Here is a 20,496-nt window from a genome sequence, read left to right on the forward strand (position 1 = left end):
TATCTTAGGAACCAAAAGCCGGCACACCATAGTATTAACGTGTGCTAAAAATTTCAATCTGAAATAACTTAGCATCTTAGAAACTCTTATGCTTGAGGGCAGAGCGTAGCTCATCAGAAATTTGTAACACCATGTATTAAGACAACTTAAGGATGAGTTTAACGAATTTATTAGGATAAGAAATGAAATAAAAGAAAACATTTTCTTTGGGTATTTTCAACATCACACCACAAGCTATCAGGACTCGAAATGGTCTTAATTACAAAAATCTACTAAATTGTAATGGCACAGAAACTTAATCATGATGACTATCCCACATCGTAGATAGATGTAATACTCACTGGTTAATTCAGCTGAGATTTATCTCCTAACGTTGACTTTTCCCTATCAGCTCTTAATTCGAACTCCTCGAGTCCAGTCTCCGTACTCAACCAGCACGACCATTTTCCGGGATTCGGGCGCTTCCTGGTTGTAGCGAAGGACTTAGCTCAGGCCTTCTTATGAAATTCTTTATTTTGTTATTTCCTTATACGAAAACTTCCTATAAGTGTGGTGTGATGCCTACGTTGTCTGTTTTCATTTCCTTAAAGAAATAGTTTGATTATCGCTTGCTGATTTTACAATAAATTTCCAAAATACATGTTTGAATTTTGGGTACTTTACAGTATTTCACAAACATATATAGCAGGTCAGAGCCTACCAACATGTCAAGTTCAGAAATAAATAAATAAATAAAAATTAAAAAAAAAAAATCAACCAAACTCATCAGATCGGGTGAGTTCGGTTGATGTTCTTTTTTTCGAGAATGTGACCCAAACTTTCACCCCATAATTCGGAACCCAAAGCTTGCACAACATAATATTTCATACGGAGATCAGGGTTTATCACTATGCTAAGTTTAGTCTGGTCGGATTACTTCAGTGTATAACTTTTAGTTTTTGAAAATATGACTCAGAATTTGACCACCCATAGCTCGGGAGCCAAAAATCTACACAACATAATATTGCACACGCGTATGTAGCAGGTCAGTGTTTACCTTCATGTCAGGTTTGGTCCTGATCGAATGAGCTCGGTGCATAACATTTTGTTTTCAAAAATATGACTCAAAATTTAACAGCCAATAAGTTGGGAAGCGAAACTCAGCACAAGACAGTAGTTCACACGCTTGTATAGAAGGTCAAAGTCAACTGCCATGCGAATTTTGATCCTGATCGGATGAGTTCGTTGTATAATTTCTTGTTTTCGAAAATATAAATCAAAATTTGACCGCCTATTACTCGGGAACCGAAAGTCTGTATAACATAACTTTTCACTCTTTTATAGCAGTTCATAATCTAGCACCAAGCTATGTTTGATCCCATTCGGATGAATTCGAACGATATGTAGTGTTGTTGATTTTTCATGAAAAATCGAATTAAGGACAAAAATAAATAAATAAATAAATACAAATGGAGCGTCGTGACTACCCTACTTCGTCTCCTGTGTTTGTATTCCCAACTAAGTCATCATGGCTCAACATAAACTCATTCATTTCTTATTCATCATCTCATCTCGACTTTAAAAAATAAATAAATAAATAAAAAATATTACGTAAGAGTTTAAGCTCATTCCTCGTAAACATCGTGAAATACCTTATCTGTTTCTCTGTACCCCATTAAATGTGCATGTTTTGTATTTCCAGACATATTTGTCTTTCCCGCTTTCTATACTTTCTTCAAACACACAACAATATCACAGTTATCGAATACAAGAACATCCCGCCTTTGTGATGTAACTTATCATCATCCGCCTCGCTTATAAAGACTCCAGCATGGTAACCATATGTTTTTAGAGTTCCATTGCGAAGCACATCATCAATGTTCCTTTCTTTCACACCATCAACATCATCTTTTATACGCTTCTTGAGAGACTCCCCACCTTGTTTTCAAGAAACTAAAATATTACGTAGACAACCATGATTTACTTGAGGAACTATGTAAAGCCACTGTCATGCGTCTCATTAAGCTCAAAGGTTCTTTTATTCCAAAAGGGTTATTTCCAATATCACGGTCCCTTCAAGCGTATCGTGTATTTTCTCAACTAATTATGTGTACCCATGTTCAGGTTTTTCCAGCAAGCCTTAAAGACACAGCCGTTTCAGATTTCTCAACCACTTTTTCTCAAACCGCTACCACTTAACATGATTTTTGTCGTTAGCACATTCAATCGAGATCAAACTTGGCGTGCTTTAGACCTTGATCTGCTATATAAGTGTGTGAAACATGTGCAGGCTTTCGGTTCCCGAGTTATGGGCAGTAAACTTTTGGGTTGCATTTTCGAAGGAAGAAGAAAAATCAACCGACCTCATTCGATCTGAATCAAACTTGACATGATGGTAGGCCTTAACCTGCAATATAAGAGTGAAAAATGTTAGATATGCAGGGTTTTAGTTTCTAACTATGCACAAAACTCTAAATCAATGTACTCGACATGATGAAAGTGTAATAAATATTGTTTAAGTAGCAATTAAAGATAAATCTGGGACGGAAAAAATAATAAATACTCTTTAATTAGCAGTTAAAGGTGTCTTGGTCAGAAAGAAAATAAACGAAGGACTATTCTTTTGTTAGGAAGATCGAATTTAAGTTGTACCTAACTTCATTGTACGGTAGTATTCCATTCATTTATGGTCTTAGCACATTAAGGAGAAACCATACATCACCGGTGTAACAACCAGAAAATGCGGTGAGTGCACTGTGTACATAGCGTGCAGTAATACTTCATTATTCTGCATAGTGGTATTAATATAGCACTTAATATCAGAAAATTATTTCCAATTTTGAAGTCTGACGATGGAATAAGTTATATCGCCGGACCATAGTTTCTTCGTTGCAGTTTGTGTTGAAATAACAATAGTAAGTAAATAAATAAATAAAATATTTAATATATCGAAACCTACAGGGAAGAAATAATACAATCCGCCATGTTGGTTCATTTTTCCTATTAACTGCTGTTTACAACCTCATTGTTCTATTTTGCAATAGATTTATTCTGTAACACGTTTATACTTTTTTTTCTTTCTTTCTTTCTTTTTTTTTTTTTCACGGGCCTGATAAAGCCTGTAACAATAAGCATATTGTGAATGTTCGTGTTTACAACGTGAGCATTTAAACTTTATTATAAGTATTATTATTATTTAATTTTGATGGTTATCTGTTTTGTTTGCCAAATAATTCGAATATGTTTTGTCTTTTTAATGTATAAAATAACGGACCTAAGTAAGCATAAGGAATTGTAAAATTCACACATTCGTCTTACTACGTCTTTTATTTTATAATTCATAGGTATAATGGGACCATCTTCTAAAACCAGCACGATTTCGAAGACCAGCCATATTCCATCTACCGCCACCTGTTCGACTTCTCGCGGCACATCCTCAGAATCGAACGGCCTGACGAAACATGGTCTGGAAATTCCACAGTCACATCACCAGCTGAGACGTAAGTAATGAAGTAATGATGTATACAGTTTGTGATATTGACAGGACCTAGGCAAAATTTTCGTAAGAAAAGAATACAAGCTTGGCTCCAGATTATTAACCAATTAATCAGTGTGCACCGTACATGTAGACTCTTGTTCAGAAATCCTGATCATAACCTTTCTTTGGAGGGTCATATTCTATCAATTCGGTGTATTATTTTGACTTAAAACAATGATGAAAAATAACCAAAGAATCACAGTATTGCAAGCGGTGATAATCTTTAGAAAGAAATGCAAGCAAAAGGCTAGTACTCACCACCACCCAAAAAAATAATTAAAAAAAAGCATTCTTCTGAGTAGCGCTTTCGGAAATTCCTTTCACCTTCAGCTTGGATCCAGTCCGAAGAGGATTTAAAACATAGGGAGAAATGTTGATACGTTAAAAAAAGAATGGTTAAGAGGGTTTAAAAATGTGAAGCACAAGTCTTCTGTCAAAAATGAAGACACAAAATGGTCACTTACTCGTCCTGTTACTCGGAACTTGCAGAAGGGTTCCATGTTTTCGCTGAAACAGTCAGACTGCACTTGCATGGAATAGGAAGTCGTACAAGTTAAGCAAGTTGTTACCCCACACATTATTGGCAGCCAACAAGGAACAACGAGTGATAGCCTGTTTGTCCTTGCTGACTCGGCACATGAACACGCTTATCTTTGATCACTTCTTCACTGGTGACGAAAAGTGGGTCCTCTATGACACTTCCAAGCGTACCAGATAATGGTTGTGGCCATGTGACCCTGTTCCTCACACCTGAAGATCACCCACGAAAGGGTATGCTTTGTGTATGGTGGAATTGTCGGCAAGTGGTGTATTACGAGCTCCTTCCACCTGGTCAGACCATCACTGCTCTACTCGCAACAGTTGCAAAGGGTGCATTGCGGTAGAAAGGGCCGGTATTGGCGAATCGCAAAGGTGTGCTGTTCCTGCAAAACAATGCCAAGTCACATATGGCAAAGAGGATCCGGGAGAGCCTTTAGCAATTTGGCTGGGAGACACTGTCATGCACCATATTGATTGGACATTTCACCAACAGATTGTCACCTGTTTCGTTCCTTCGACAACTACCTCCATGGGAGATCCTTCGCAAATGAGGGAGACCTGCGGAAGATATTGCTCTTTATTTGCGGACGTCTTTGCATCCACTACTACCGAGTTTTATCACCAGGGCATTGTACAGCTGCAGAAACGTTGGCAAATGGTGTTGGATGCTGTAGAGATTACTTCGAAATCCAAGGGTATGTGCCGTCCGCTATATTACTCTTTGTTTATCACTGCTCTAGAACGGAAAGAACTTTTTTGGTTTCCTTGTAATTAGATGAATATTTGTTCTAACCTTTATCCTAATGAACTCTCAAAGAAATAATAAGACCGGATGGAAGGTATTTAAGAATATGTGTTAAACTCTAACTTTTGAACATTTTATCATATTTTGTTCAAATTGCATTTATACGTAATTTCGAGAAGCTAGGAATAAGTCAAAATATTCTTTAGTTTCAATAAATATTTGTTTAGGGTCTTCTGTGAGAAAACTTAATCCTAGAACTACGCCAGCGAACGCCTATTGTTCAATTAAATGGCTTTGAGCGTGGCCATATGTTTGGGTTACTGGTAATCTTTCCGCAGAGTTGACACTCATATGATTCGTAACGTGTCAATGATCTATCGGTGACGTGTATCAAGCTTTCCTAACCGGTGTGTTGCAACACATTGGTATGTCATTCAGATGGCTTAGCGGTGTGGACTTCATACGACACATTTCACTTGTTTCATGAAGCCTTTAATAATGATTTAAAATACAATTTTGAGATAGATTTACCAGTGGCAGTAATGCCCAATGGTACCAGTCAACGGCAGCATCAATACTAAATGCCACTTGCGGATAATTAGATAATAGTATATAGAAACTTACTGTACACTACAGTTTATTATAATGTATTTACCATTATAACTTATATAATCTTACAGTATTATAAATTTACTAGTATATTCTAATTATAAATCTAACAAGTGGGGCACGGTGGCTCAGTGTTAGAGCTCTTACCTTTGGTACATGGGACACCTGGTTCGATCCCCGGCCATGTAAGTTTGTGGCTGGCAACGTCGTGTACATAGGTTTTCTCGAGGTACTTTCGTTTTCTCTATCAATTCTTCCACTATCATTCACTTCCGCCTGAATCATCCGTCTCCCTTAGCCTAAAGGGCAAAAACGTGGGACGTTAAATTGAAAGATTTCTTTTTTTTTTCATTCATTTTATAAATCTAACAAGTTAGTCGGGTTGTTGTGAGCGTTCTGTAAAATGTGTTGCCAGACAAAAAGATTGGAAATCTCTTGTGTACGCGGTGGGAGACAGGTTCCCATAGCAGGGGTGCCCCGCAACACACCAGAGGGCTCCATGACAAGTATTATTTGGACCCGTTACTCTGTGGACAACTACCACCGGTGCAACTAAATTCACCAAAGGTTGCAACTTTAGTGTGCAAATAATCGATCGTTCGAGGCAGGCCTACGTTCCCGGGCTCCCCGCAAAATTGTTCCTTACATCTTTTCATCACCGTAAGCGTTTTCAGCAGTGTTCGGAGAGACTGAGTGGCAAGAGAGTGGATGACGGTGGTATTCACCGATCAGAGTCGTTTCAACCTTCTTTGTGGTGGACAAACACCGTGTGCGTGGGTTTTCTCGGGGTTCTCCCGTTTCCTCCCACTTTCTTCATTCCACCATTTCATTCATTACTCATCATCACCGTCTCCTTTAGCCTAACCGGCATAACCGTGGGACGTAAAACTTAAAGATTTCATTTTTTTCGTTTCAACCTTGGAGACACTAACGGTCGTGTGCAAGTCCCTACACGTGCAGCTGAATGGGTTAATCAAACATGTATTGCGCTCGTCATACAGCGTCCTCACATGACATTCTGAGAGAATGGGTAATAAGTAACATCCTCCCTCCCTGATTCATCTTTTGACATATGACTAGTGCGTCGTACATTTCCGAAGTCGTGAATCTTGTCCTCCGACCGTATCTGAACATTTTGTTGAACCTCTCATTTTCAAGCAATATAATGTGTATCCGCGTGCTGTACTCGGTATGTGCCTTCCACCATAGTATGTTAAGTTCTATCAAGCATGTGCGGGACATGACGGGACTGCACTTGACCGCCAGTCGGGCTTCAATAACGACCATCACTCAGATACACCAAAATCTACAGAGCGTGATATACCCTACCGCAGATGGACATTCAGCATCTTTAGGACTATCTACTTGTCTGAAAAACTGCTTTCTTTCTAATGGGTACATTCCATTACCATGTTGTTGTGTACCAACTTTGAGCCAGATCCGTGAATTCCTATTGGATGTGCGCTTACACCAATATACCAGAGTTATTGGAGAGAAAAAATCCCGGTGGGGGCACTCGGTCGAAAGAGTATAAAAAGCTTTTTCAGGCCAGCCATCCTGAATGAGTTTCCCTGGGTTTTCCTCGTTCACACCAGGCAAATGCCGGGGTGGTACCTACCTTATAGGTCCAGGCCGCTTCCTTCCTTTCCCTATCCTTTCTTCCTTTCCTTTCCCCGCATAGTGTGCTCGCCGAGGGAGGTCATCCCTCATACGTGACGGGCTAAATGACTATAGATGCAGAAAGCCCAGAAATCTAAATCCTAAATCCTTATTGGAGAAAAGTGTTAGCTATAGTAGAAGCAAAAATATATTTTTTAAAGATGACAAGCTTGCAATAGAAATTTCGAAACTTTCCGTAAGGATGGCAGTATATTCAAGTACAAAATAAAAAATTTGTAGTAATACATATTTTCGAAAGAATTCACTAATTTTTTCTCTCTTTCTCTTAGATCGATGCAGTCATCATGCAGCTAGAGGAAACAAGGGCTATGGTGTGTCAAAGAAGGTAAAACGACTAGATTTTAATATACCTTTCTGAACTTAATATAAACTGCATTCATTGGTCAAATAGAAAAATGGAATAATACCAGTTGGAATTATGTGCGAATTCCTGGAAGTAGGGATTACTCTTTTGTCACAACCAGAAGTGCTCAACTGGTTTTTACGTCCTCCTTCAGCTACGTGAGACTTGTCAATTGTAATTTCTTACATGTATATCAATTACAGATTTAAGACATAAGTATTTCAGAAGAGATCTGTCCCAAAATGTGATTACGAATGACATATCTGAAGATGTTTCTGTGGTCCATACTGCCTCTGATGTATTCAAGTATTAAATCTGTGATTTCTGTGTTGCTGGGAAAATGTGGGTGCTCGATCTTATTTAACTGAGGGCAGAGCTCATGAGTTTATTCACCTCTGGATTGCTAGTAGTACCTTTGGGCGATCCATATTCTGCTCGGGGACTGCCGGTAGACGCTCTAGGGAAAGAAAGCATTGGGTCATATGGCATCAGTTCTTCATACAAGTCCGGAATTCACCATACGATCTGAAACTTCTACCTTTTATATATTTCTCGAGAGGAGACAAACAAATGAAAATCGCCATTGACTGGTCTTGGCTCTAAGACGGATGTTCCAGTGCTGTTGCAGACACGTTAGCTCAACATTAGAGCTCTAAGTTGTGATTCAGTCTCAGGCGATATAAGTTTGTGGTGGGACGTTGCGTCCGTTGGTTTCCTTGGATGTTTTCTCGTGTCCCTATACTTTTTTCATTATATCAGTTCTTCCATAATTATTCACTTTCAGTAATCATCCCTCTCCATTAATAAAAAGATTATATCAGCGGGAGGTTAATTTAAAGGTTTCATTTCTTCCAAAGTGAGATCGTTGTTGGAAAACAAAAAATTCCTGGAACATTTATCCGTGATATACAATCCTCCGCATAAACGTCAATTCATCCTCTGACGAATGTAACTATTATGTGCCTAAACGACTTCTTAGACAGTTGTCAGGGCACAGCTGGATGACAGCTCATTTGACATCAGTGTTGTGTTTTCTGCCTTGTGCCTGTTTGATGTCAGACATATCTCTACATGATTTTCCACTGGTTGTTGGTAACAGTGCTCTGTGTTAATCCACATCCTGCTCGCGAACAGTTTTAGAGAGCTCATCACAGTTTCATTCGACCAATCATCGTAATTACATTGGTTAGAAATGTTCTTGAATTTTTTGTTTGATATTTGCATAAGTGTTATTTTGTTTAAAAGTTTTTGAAAAGCTTTAATTAATATTGCTTATCACTTACTGTACCAGAAATGAAGATGATCCAATGTCTTACTTCCTATATTCGTGTAATAAGCATCCTTTACCAAGGAGCCGCGGTAGCTTAGTGGTAAAGCGTTCATCTCTGGTGCTTGGGGTCCCGGGTTCCATCCCAGCTCCCGCCAAGTGAACTTTGTGGTGGATAAACACCGTGTGCGTGGGTTTCCTCGGGGTTCTTCCGTTTCCTCCCACCTTCTTCATTCCACCATTTCATTCATTTCTCATCATCACCGTCTCCTTTCGACTATCGACATAAGCCTGGGACGTAAAACACAAAGATTTCATCCTTTACCAACTTGTCCATTAAGCAAATCATTTAATTTCTCCTTTTTTTAACTTTCACTTGCATTCACCGTTTTCTTGACGTCTCCTTATCTTGAAGTCACGCCAGCTCCTTGACGTTATCTTAAACTCGAGCAGGAGCCGAGCTGTAAAATATCTATATCAGGGTGTTTACTAATACTGGAAATACTTGAATTATACTGGATTTTAATTTTGATACTGGAAATATACTGGAATTTTGATCCACATATTGGAAAAATTATGAAATATACAAATATTTTCATTCTTGATAATCTACCAGGGGCGTCATTTGGGAAGGGCAGGAGGGGCAATTGCCCCTCCCCCTAAGTTCCAGAAACATGCTTTTTAATAACTTGTATACTAATACATTAATAAATAACATGAGACACTTTTGTAGATGGCCATTGTTGCCCCTCTTAATAAAATCGGAAATGACACTACTGTAATCTACCCTGGATTTTTGAACTCCGAAAGTCCAGGGTAATAACAATCTTGCATTATAACTAGAATAGAATAATATACAATTAATTATTTATATAAGTTGTAATATAAATTAATAATACATTTATATAATACAAATGATGCTCTTGGCTCACTGTATCAGACCTCCGAGCAGGGTGTCTACGGGACATGAAAGTCATGAGTTAGGGTTGTCGGTCAACAGATCATGAAAGTAGTGAAATTGAATTTCAAGTCATGAAAAAATTGATTTTATAGAACAATATTTATGTAATACAGTACAGTTACTGAATAATAAATTGTGATTTTCCCCAATGATCCGGTGTTAAGACCTTTCTCTCTCTTTTGGGGTTGCAGATAGTCACTAACTTCCCTGTTTCTACCAATACTGTTTTCAGTTTCCGTGTTCTTTTTCTTTCTTTCTTTCTTTTCTTTTTTTCTTTCTTTCTTTTTTTTTTTCAATACCTCACGTATAATAACAATGGATGCATTATATTATATACAATGCTTCGAATACAGTATACAGGGCTGCAAATAGTCAGTAAAAGTATGCTCAATAAGGGGAATTGAGGGCTAGTTTTAATGCTTTGTATGGATGTGGCACATTGTTTGTGTAAAGAATTCAGCGCTTTCGTGAGCAGCTATATACACCTAACAGCAACACCCTTCTTTAATTTATTTTATTTTAAATTATTTTTTGTTGCAGGTCACATTAACTATTGATTTTTGAAGAAATATTTTGTGAAGTCTACGAAGTGTTTGTTGAAAGGTTTTTTGTCGTGCACAATGCAGTACAAATTTTTGTGTACGTACGTCTTTATTTTTATATTGTATATTAAAAGGGAGGCAAGGGAATTGCCCTAAACAGCTGTGACTTACTCTGGGCTTCGATGATTGCACAGCATTACCTATTTATCGCGTTTCTTTGTTTTTTAAAGATCGAATTTCAATTTTCACAGCTGCTCAGTGGGTAGAAGGTGGCCAATTTTAAAAGAAATTAATTATTTGATTTGTTATTGTAGCCTAGCCTACTTCATTTTTTAAATGAGAATTGATATCAGTAATGTCAGATATTTAGTCAGCATTTCCACATTTTTAGTCAGTAAATGTTACCCTACAGCTAGTTTGCAGCCCTGAGTATATTATGTATATAATATACTACATCCATTGTTATTTATTTACTTACATTATTGTTTTACTTATCTGTTCAGAGACAATGAGTAAAATAAGAGGAAAGACTTTCAAAGATAAATGAGAGAACAATAAATTCAAATTGGAATTGGCTCCAGAGGTTAGAAAATGGAAAGTGTAATGGGTATTGGATGACAAATTTTGATATTAGCAACATGGGATGTCTTCAGTTCGATCTCATGCCAAAAGCAAGAAGCATATTGAAAGAGTAAATTCTTAAAGTTTGAGCAAAAAACTGTTTCACATGGTACCTGCTAAGGAAGCAACTACAGAGTCTGTTCCTGTAAATACTGCTGCATCAACTACAACTCTGTTCCGGTGAAAACTGAACTTCGTGAAGTGCGAATTTCAGTTGCTAATAACGAACGTACTTGTGTTATTGATAACAGGATCACAACATTCAATACTTGTGTTACGCGTAGAAATACTCTTAACAATTTTATCAAGGATGAATTTTTTACTGCAGAAATATTGTGGACAATTAATCAAGTTATTACCCTTCTTCTGCTAGAAGTTTGGCATTTGTAGTGATCTTTTTAAAGTGATGTTTCTCGGCGAAATTGCAAAGCAGTTCAAGATGCACAAGGATAAACTTGGATACTTATATATGGATTGTGCCCGTACTTTCAGAAAGAATTGACAAACGTAGTTAAAGAGTGTCCTATCTTCTGTATTTCTTTAATGAAAGTTTAAATTCTGTCGCTCAGAAGGGTCAAATGGATTGAGTTTTAGATTTTGGGACGAACAAGATATCTTATGTCCACATTTTTAGGTCATGCTACTGCTGAGGACCTTCTGATGGCATTTTTGAAAACTTGAAAGAGACTGGTTTGGATACGAAAAAGATGCAAATATCAATGGACGGGCCGAATGTAAATCTGAAGTTTTTGAACGCCCTAAAGAAGTACTTAAATGTTCACATTCAGATCCGAAGCTGTTGGACTTTGGTACGTGCTTCTTGCATGCTATTTACGGTGCATTAAAACAGCAAATAACAACTCCGAATGCTACATTCACAGATTTTTGCGCTGTCTGTACTTCAAGAACTACCCAAGTAGACGTGCAGATTACAAACGCATAACAGGGTCACATCTCTTTCTTATGAAGTTTTGCTCTACCAAATGGATCGAAAACTCAAAAGTTATTGAAAGAGCTGTGGAAATGCTGTCACATATTAAGAAGTATGTTGATGCTTTTGAGGACAAAAAGAAAAAAAGAAAGAACTTCCTGCATCAGAAAACTTTGTAATTATAAAACCTTTTGTAAGAAATGACCTGCTCCCAGCACAGTTGGAATTCATGCGTTTTGTTTCTCTTGAACTAGAACAGTATCTCTCCAAATATCAGAGTAATGATTCTCTTTTGCCTTTTATGATTCACTGATCTGAGTTCACTATGCTTCGACCCTGTTGGCAAGAATTGTAAAGAATCAGGTTTTGGAATCGGCGAATACTAGTGAAAAGCTTCTCTGAATTGATTTGAAGAAGACAGAATGCCTGAAGACCTTCCGTGCTGTTGACATTGGATTTGCAGCCTAAACAGCTTTAAAAGGTAAGGTAATAAAAGATGAGAAAGTTCTTCAGTTCTATGGTGACTATATAGAAAATTCCTTGTTGATATATACATGAAGATTTTTGTAAGAATCCTCTTGCTTTCAAGTTTTTTAGAGGTGCCAACTGCTTCAATCCTGCTATTATGACCAATTCGTCTGTTAAGACCTACAGGGTAACTGATGCATTAGAAGTTCTTGTTGAGGTAAATCAATTATCTAATATGGAAGCTCGCACTGCAAAACGAGACTACTTAGATTTCTCATCAAAGGAAGAAGTAACGAAGTATCTCAACAACTTTGATACCATTCTAAGCACCGCCTATTTTCGACACAATGTTTCCAAAGAACTGATCCACTTCACACATAAAAGTACTGGTTTTGTTTCACGCCAACGCTGCTGTTGAAAGAGATTTTCCATAAACAAAGAATGCCTAGTAGAGAATCTTCATGAAAATAGCTTGATTACACAGCGTATTGTGTATGATGCAGTATCTACAGTTGGTGGGGTATTAGCTATTAGTGTTCCGAAAATGATGATCCATGCGTCCAAAGATGCATCAACATTGAGAAATGATGCTTTAGAAATGTACAAAAAAAGTGTAGATAATAACACAGCCAAAAGAAAGTTAGCAGCAGAAGAAATGAAACAATTAGAATTGAAAAAACAATGTATTATGCAGAGTGCTAAGGAAAAAACAGAACAACTAGAGAATGAGGTGAGGTGAAAAGACTGAAAAAGATACTGTCTTAAATGCGTGTACCTCGTGAGTGTAAGATATAATCATTGTGAATTAATAATCAATAATTCACAAATTTGTTATAAAATGTATACTATAAACTGTATAGCATAGAACATAAAATTTTGTGTTACATATTTTATAAAGCATATAAACTACTGTATACAGGCTAATGTATTAAAGTTTTTTCTGTGTTGCATATAAAGTGGTTGATTGTATATATGACTTATTATTTAGAACAAGTTTTTACTTACAATAAGCCTGGTACAGAATCCACTGAAGAACTATTTACTTGCACAGTGTGTGTTATGATACTCTTTCTTTAGCTGTGTTTATTGGATGTAAGTGTTAACGAAGTGATCTACGTAGCCAAATTACGTGAATATTACGTAATATTACGTGAATATTAGCACTATTCAAATATATTTTGTGTGTATTGTATCATTGTGAATTAAAAATGAACAGTTATATATGAAGCTATAAATTTATAAAACGATTTTCATAATTTATGTAAAACTGGTAATTTGTCAACCATACTTTTCTGTAATTGTTTTAGAAATATTAGTCTTAGAAACAATTTTAAATTCATTGAGATTGTAAATTTTTCCAAAACAAGAGTTATATACATTTTGTAATTAGACATTTAAAGCAATGGGTGGAGTGGGGGACTGTGAGAGGAGTTGGGAGCCCCTTTACAAAATGTTAAATAATTTGTATTTTTTTTTAAAAAAAAAAAAAACAAGGCTAACTAAGGCTAATTAAAAATAAAATCTTTTCTTGGGAAAACAACTACAAACCTGAAATTATCAAGAGTGTGATTATTCCTAAAGGACTTTAAAAAAAATCCTTGTATTAGGTCCTGGAATTTTGCTGATAGTTATACTGAATATACTGAAAATATACTGGAATTCTGAAAATGCAACTCAGTAGACAACCTGTATAATAGCCGGTGGATACGAAGTAACATCCTACCCTCTGATCCAACTAGTTACCTTGAATTTTAGGGAGGGCCTTGGTGGCTCAGTGGTAGAGCGTTCACCTCTGGTGCTTGGGGTCCCGGGTTCGATCCCAGCCCCCGCCAAGTGAACTTTGCGGTGGACAAACACCGTGTGCGTGGGCTTTCTCGGGGTTCTCCCTTTTTCCTCCCACTTTCTTCATTCCACCATTTCATTCATTTCTCATAATCACCGTCTCCTTTCGCCTAACCGGCATAACTGAGGGACGTAAAAGTCAAAGATTTCATTTCATTTCATTTTTGAATTTTAGGGAATATATTTCCTGTTTTAGCTTTTAACTGGCAACTGTATTGACAAGTAATCAACAAATAATTGTTCACTCCTTTGATGGTAATAATGGAAGGGTGATAGTATTTTGCAGAGCTGTTGTACAGTTTTGCAAATTTGTTGTATGACTTCTACAAGTAACTTAAAGTATAGTTTTCTGCGGAATTTATACTTGAAAATATACAGAAAACCTTATGTATTATATTTTCTGAAAAGTGAATAAAATAAACAATGGAAATAATATATGATACTGAATATTTCTTAGTTGGAATAAATATAGGTTCAAAAATTTTCGTTTTCTGTAGATATTTTCAGTGGACATTCCTTAACTTCATTGTGGTCGACAGTGAAACCCCTTACTCTTGGTCATGCGAGGACTATCTCTGCATTTCATGTTGTATTTCTCTAATTCGATTTTATCCCTTTATAATTGAGGCAGGGACCATATTTATTTAGAATCGTTTGTGACATTTTATATAATAGAGTTTGCATTATGTTGTTTGTTTCCATTTTCTAAATCCTTTTCCATTTTTCTTATCAATGCAAATAGTAGAACACACACACAGACAATAGTAATAATAAATACAATTGGTATCTCTTTGTTAGGTAAGTTTTCAGCCACAGTGCACAAGTGGCAGGGGTGCCAACTTGGAATCGAAGCTCGTATCCTGACAATTGGAATGGAACAGAAAGATGTACACGTACTTTAGGAGGTGATTCCTAATATTAAAAGAAGATAAAAAGCCCTCTCGTATGTTGTCGAATTCCGCGTCGTGTACGAGTAGCAGGTGCCAATTTGAAATCGGGTTCACCCTGTATATTTAGGATTTAGATTTCTGGACTTTGGGCATCTATGGCCATGTTAGCCCCTCACGTTTTAGGGATGACGTCCCTCTGTGAGTACACTATCCGGGGAAAGGGAAGGAAGGAAGGGGCCTACGACATATGTCAGGTACCACCCCGGCATTTAGTTGGTGTGAATGAGGAAAACTGGATGGCTGGCCCCACCGGAAATCGAAGCCGGGACCGCTCGCACCGAAGGCGAGAGCGTTAGCGACTACTCTACGCGGGACCACCCCTGTATATATGTATTATATTAATATATATATTAATTTTCTTGTTTTTTTACGTGTCTTTTGCCTATAAGGACATAACTGTCGAACGTTAAACTAAAAAAATAATTTTTCTCCTCATACTGCTACCTTCTACATCCTGAACTCGTTGGTTTTGTATTCGTTCTTAATCCTGAGATGTTCTTTTTTTTCCTCCTCATTCAAATAATCAATGTTTCTTACCAGTACATAGAGCAGTGCCTTCCTAATATATTCTTGCGTCTTGTTTTCCTTCTGGAAAACTTCCATACTTGGAATTTTATTAGACTTGCAAATTATGCAATGCATAAGTACCGGAAGTCGCATAGAACAAATATTAAAACATAATGGCAATAGTAGCAAGAAGCGGGTTTTCGGAATCAGTTAAGCATCTCAAGAATATATTCTACCTCTATGCTAACCTCTCTACTAAAACCGGAAGTGGTACAAATTCACTACAACTTCTGGTTTCAACATGTATCATCACACAGCCTAAGCGCTACGAGATATAGAGGCCATTTTTTGGAATTAATTCTACGCCCGGAGAAGAGGTCTTGTCATCTACCTTAATTCTCTATTCAAAACAGAAGTAGTATAAATCAACCATTTCCGGATTTAACATTGATTGCCATAGATCGTTGATTGGTAATAAATAGAGAGAAGCTGTTTTCTGCAATCCATTAAGCATACCAAGAATATATTCCTTCTCAGCCCTAATCTATCTAGTAAAAATCGGAAGTTGTAGAAATGAACTACAACTTCCAGTTTCAACATCTATCAACACAGAGAGAAAACGATACGAGATAGCCAGAAAGATTTTTCTTTTTTCATTCTTTAGAATCGATTTTAAGTTCCACGAATGTGTTCCATCTCTGTTCTTAACCATATATTTAAAGAACGAAAGGCAGAAATCAGTCATTTCCGGTTTTGTTGTTGATTGGTGAAGAGCAAAAGCAGTAATAGATAACGAGAAGCTCTTTCGTTCGACTGATTAAGCGTTCCAAGAATATATTCAATCCCCAGTCTAATCCCTCTAGTTAATCCAGAAGCGATAGAAGTCTTACTACTGTTTTCAGCATTAATTTTCATAGTGCAAAAATGGTAAGAGACAGTGAGAATTTTTAAAATCGATTCAGCGTTCCAAGGAAAAGTTTTATCTCAACCTCTATTTCTCTAGTTAAAGCAGAAGTGTTGGAACTTTTTTTAAGATTGTGAAAAGGCGATAATAGATTAGCGAGAAGCAATTTCTTGATGTGGATACACTACCAGAAGAATATATTCCATTTGATTTTATTTCTCTTAGTGCAACCGTAGAAATCTACTACCACTATATTAATCTTCATATAGCAAGAACGGTAAAAGGTAGAAAGAAAAGACTTTTAATATGGTTTCGGCATCCCAATAATAAATTCTGTCTCTTACCTCATCCCTGTATTTCAACTGAAAGTTATAGATCTAGTACGTTCGATTTCATTGTAAAGTTCTCATAGTTTTGAAGACTGCTGTAGTTTTTGTTTGTATTGTTTTGTTAGTATTGTCATTTAATATATATATTCACCATTTTCACCTTTATATAGATCAGTGGCGGTATTGAATCGATATCAGAAAATTGGTTGTCGCTATCTATTACAGTTTTTTACCATGGCGATCAATGTTGGGATGTACGACTTCCTTAGTTGTTTCAAAGATGTGTTCTTCATTGAGTGTCTGATAAAGACAACGTTCAGTTGTTGAAACTCTAATATTTTATGTATTTCTTAGCATATATTACCCGTTTCGCTAGGTTGAGATGAAAATTTAAATGCACAACTCCGTATCTCATGTGTTTAGTACCCGTGAAATATGCTGTTTTCGTTTTTAATGACATCGGAACGATCATTAAACGGCATCGGAAAGATCATTGATCACCTCGGCAACCCCGAAAACCCTGAATTCGACACTAATATTGGTCATTTTCAATCATTTTTATCTCTCTTTCTCCCCCTTCCCCAAGTGGCGGGGCTGATTTTGGATTTAAACCAGATCGGAAATGCCAGTGTTCATCTGAATGACCCCGAAAACTATAGATTAGACACTAATATTGGTCATTTTCGATCATTATTATATATAGCTTCCCCTCCCCCTCCGTGCTGCGGCACACGGCATCAGAATTGTCACTGCTAGTCTCAGCTACTCCTAAAACTATGGATCTGATACTAATATTAGTCATTTTCCATCATTTTTAAATGTTTATCCCTCTCCCCCTCCCCAACTATCAAGGCTGAACTTGGATTGAATCAGCATCAGAAGTGTCACTGTTTCTCTCATCGACCCCGAAAACTATGGATTCAACACTAATATCGGTCATTTTCGACCATTTTTAAATTTCTCTCCCTCTTCCCTCCCCTACGTTGCATCGTCAAAATGAATAGCCAAAAGTAATCCCTTCCCCTGAACTCATGTATGTTGAAAATTTGATTAAGATCGGTCGGGTGGTTCAAGAGTGATGAAGTCACAAATGCAGTCAATTTTATTTATTTTTTTTTTTTTTGTTTTACATATATCTCCATCCTCCCCCTCCCCTAGGTTGGCTCGTCAAAGTGAAATGATAAAAAAACATCCAAGGCCCGATTCTTATATATACTGAAAATTTGATCGAGATTGGTTGAGTGGTTCAAAAGTTATTAGGTTTTATTAGTTTATATTTATACGTCCCCCTGCCCTAGGATCTACCGTTAAAGTGAAATTACAAAAATGTTTCCATATCCGAACTTCATGTATCTTGAAAATTTGATTGAGACCGGTCGGATAGTTCGAGAGTTATAAAGTTACAAAAATAGTCACTTTCAGTCTCATATAAATTGATTTTTATATATCTCCTCCTCCTCCTGCCTGATGTTGCTTCGTTAAATTTAAATCATAAAAATGATCCCAAGCCTGAACCTCATTTATATTGAAAATTTGATCAAGATCGGTCGAGTGGTTCAGGAGTTATTAAGTTTTATTTATTTTTATACCCCCTCCCCCATCCCTCAGTTCTACCATCAAAGTGAATAGCCTAAAACCAGCCCAGCCTCGAACCTCATTCATGTTACAAATTTGATCGTGATCAGTCGGGCGGTTCTAGAGTCACAAACATAGTGATTTTCAATTATATATATATATAGATTGAACAAATTTGCAGATGCAGCATAACTTTGCCATTTTACACAGGGAAATTTTAACAAACAGGAAAAACAAAAAAAAAAAAAAAAAAAAAAAAAAAAAGAAAAAAGGAAAGAAAGAAAAGAAAATGTCAGTAAATAGTGCAAAAGTAATACTATTTCGTTAGAACTCGTTTAATTGCTCTTTCAAATACCGGGTAGCTCGAAAAAAATGTCCACCTCAGTTGTTAAGGTGGATCACCATTCGGAGATCAGTACATATTTTGGCTCATTTCCTTAACTACTGCACAATGAAACGTTACATATTATAAATATTGTACTATAAGATAAAGTAATGTTTCAGCTACAACACAAGACGCTGATTCATTTGGTTATGTATTCTGATATGGAGAAAGATAACAAATGAGAAAAAACTTGATTCGTTTTACAATGAGCAAACAAGATGGCAATTGCTGTTAGATTTTACTAGAAGTGCTCCGTTTCGTAAAATGTTTATTTGTGCGTGTAAAGTATTTTAAAGTAACAATTTTGTCACGAAATAGATACATTATTTGACCGTTTTTCGTGTTATGCTTCATATTTCATTTAAATATTAATTTGCATTTAAGGAAATAGATTTTGAGACGAAACATATTTGTCGATTTTTCATACTTACCATACTTACAGTTCCTGCTGTTGCAGTTCCTTGTATATTGGAAAAAATTAATATTGTATACGTTTTAATTATCCAGTATATTTTAAATTTCCTGTCCGCAGACTACAGAAGTTGTTGGTTGCACTTACATGCCTATATGAATTATGTATAATATATATGTAAGAATATCCTCAGTGCGTGCAAAATAAATGAGAAATCTTTCGTGTGTTAAATGACCTTTCTCTCTTTTTTTCAGAAAGTGCTCGGAAGGGAAGTGGTGGAACGTTCACACAAGAGACACATTAATCTTTGTGACCACAGCAATGGAACTCGTACGGTTGTAAAGAAAATTGTAAGAACTATATATATATATTAAACTAAATTAAATTTCAGATAAAATGATAGGATTTTTCAATATTTAAAGATTGTATGAAAAGTAATATTTTTGCTAAATTTACCAATGTATTGTCAAACTGTCTTTATTTTATCTGAAACAAGTTTATTCTATATAGTAGGGGAGCATATGTCATCCCGTGGCAGCTTTCGTGAAGATAAGATGAGAGGGTGATTTTTTGATGTAGAGGAGCCTTCTGATGAATAATTTTGATGGTGTCACTCACTGGTGCGTGGCGTGTAGACATGATGACGTCATCAAAATGGCGGACAACTCGCTTCAAAAAACAAGCAATATCTCCGTTGTTTATGGACCGATTTTCTTGTTTCATAGCTCATTTTAAAAGAAATTAAATTTCCCATAAAAAGTATTTCTTCTAAAACTAAAGGTTTAGAGGTTATTTAATAATTTAATGAATTATTGAACAATTATTTATGAAATAAACAAAAATAACTCCGAAACCGTTAACTTTAGAGAAAACACTTACATAGCAATTTTTATGGAAAATTTACTTACTTTTAAAATGAGCTATTAACGAAGAAAATTGGTCAATAAATAACGAAGATATGACATATATTATGTTAATTACGTCATCAAAATGGCAGTCACGAATAAAATTTTACTTCTTAACATGTCATCCCGTGGCGGCTTTCGTGAAGATAAGATGAGCGGGTGCCTTTTTTTATTTAGAGAAGCCTTCTGGTGAGTGATTTAGGTGGTGTCATTCACTGGTGCATGGTGTATAGACATGATGACGTCATCAAAATGGCGGACAACTCGATTCAAGAAATAAGAATTATTTTCGTTGTTATATTATGAGATATAACAAAAGGAAATCGCAGAAAAATACCTGAGATATGATATATGTTTGTATGATGGAATCTCGGTCAATGGTAGTGACAGTGATAGCCAAATAAATATCTTCGTTGTTTATCAACCTACTCTTTTTTCTTAATATCTTATTTGCAAGTTAAAT

At 36.3% G+C, this 20,496-nt stretch overlaps 1 protein-coding gene across 6 annotated transcripts in view; it reads left to right on the forward strand.

Moving 5' to 3' along the window:
• The window catches only part of LOC145673896 (uncharacterized), a 128,869-nt gene that overhangs the window by 71,734 nt on the left and 36,639 nt on the right, over nt 1–20,496 (forward strand). For all 6 annotated transcript variants that reach the window (XR_014128840.1, XM_081743700.1, XM_081743696.1 and 3 more), the window contains 3 exons: nt 3,324–3,479; nt 7,361–7,416; nt 19,383–19,478. Coding sequence is in view for 5 of the 6 variants with exons in the window: in XM_081743700.1 (XP_081599826.1) it covers nt 3,324–3,479; nt 7,361–7,416; nt 19,383–19,478 (308 nt within the window). In the remaining variant the exon portion in view is untranslated. The remainder of the gene's footprint in view (nt 1–3,323; nt 3,480–7,360; nt 7,417–19,382; nt 19,479–20,496) is intronic.

The sequence above is a fragment of the Thermobia domestica genome, chromosome 17, assembly GCF_964235325.1.
Source record: "Thermobia domestica chromosome 17, izTheDome1.hap1.1, whole genome shotgun sequence".
Classification (NCBI taxonomy): Eukaryota; Metazoa; Arthropoda; class Insecta; order Zygentoma; family Lepismatidae; genus Thermobia; species Thermobia domestica.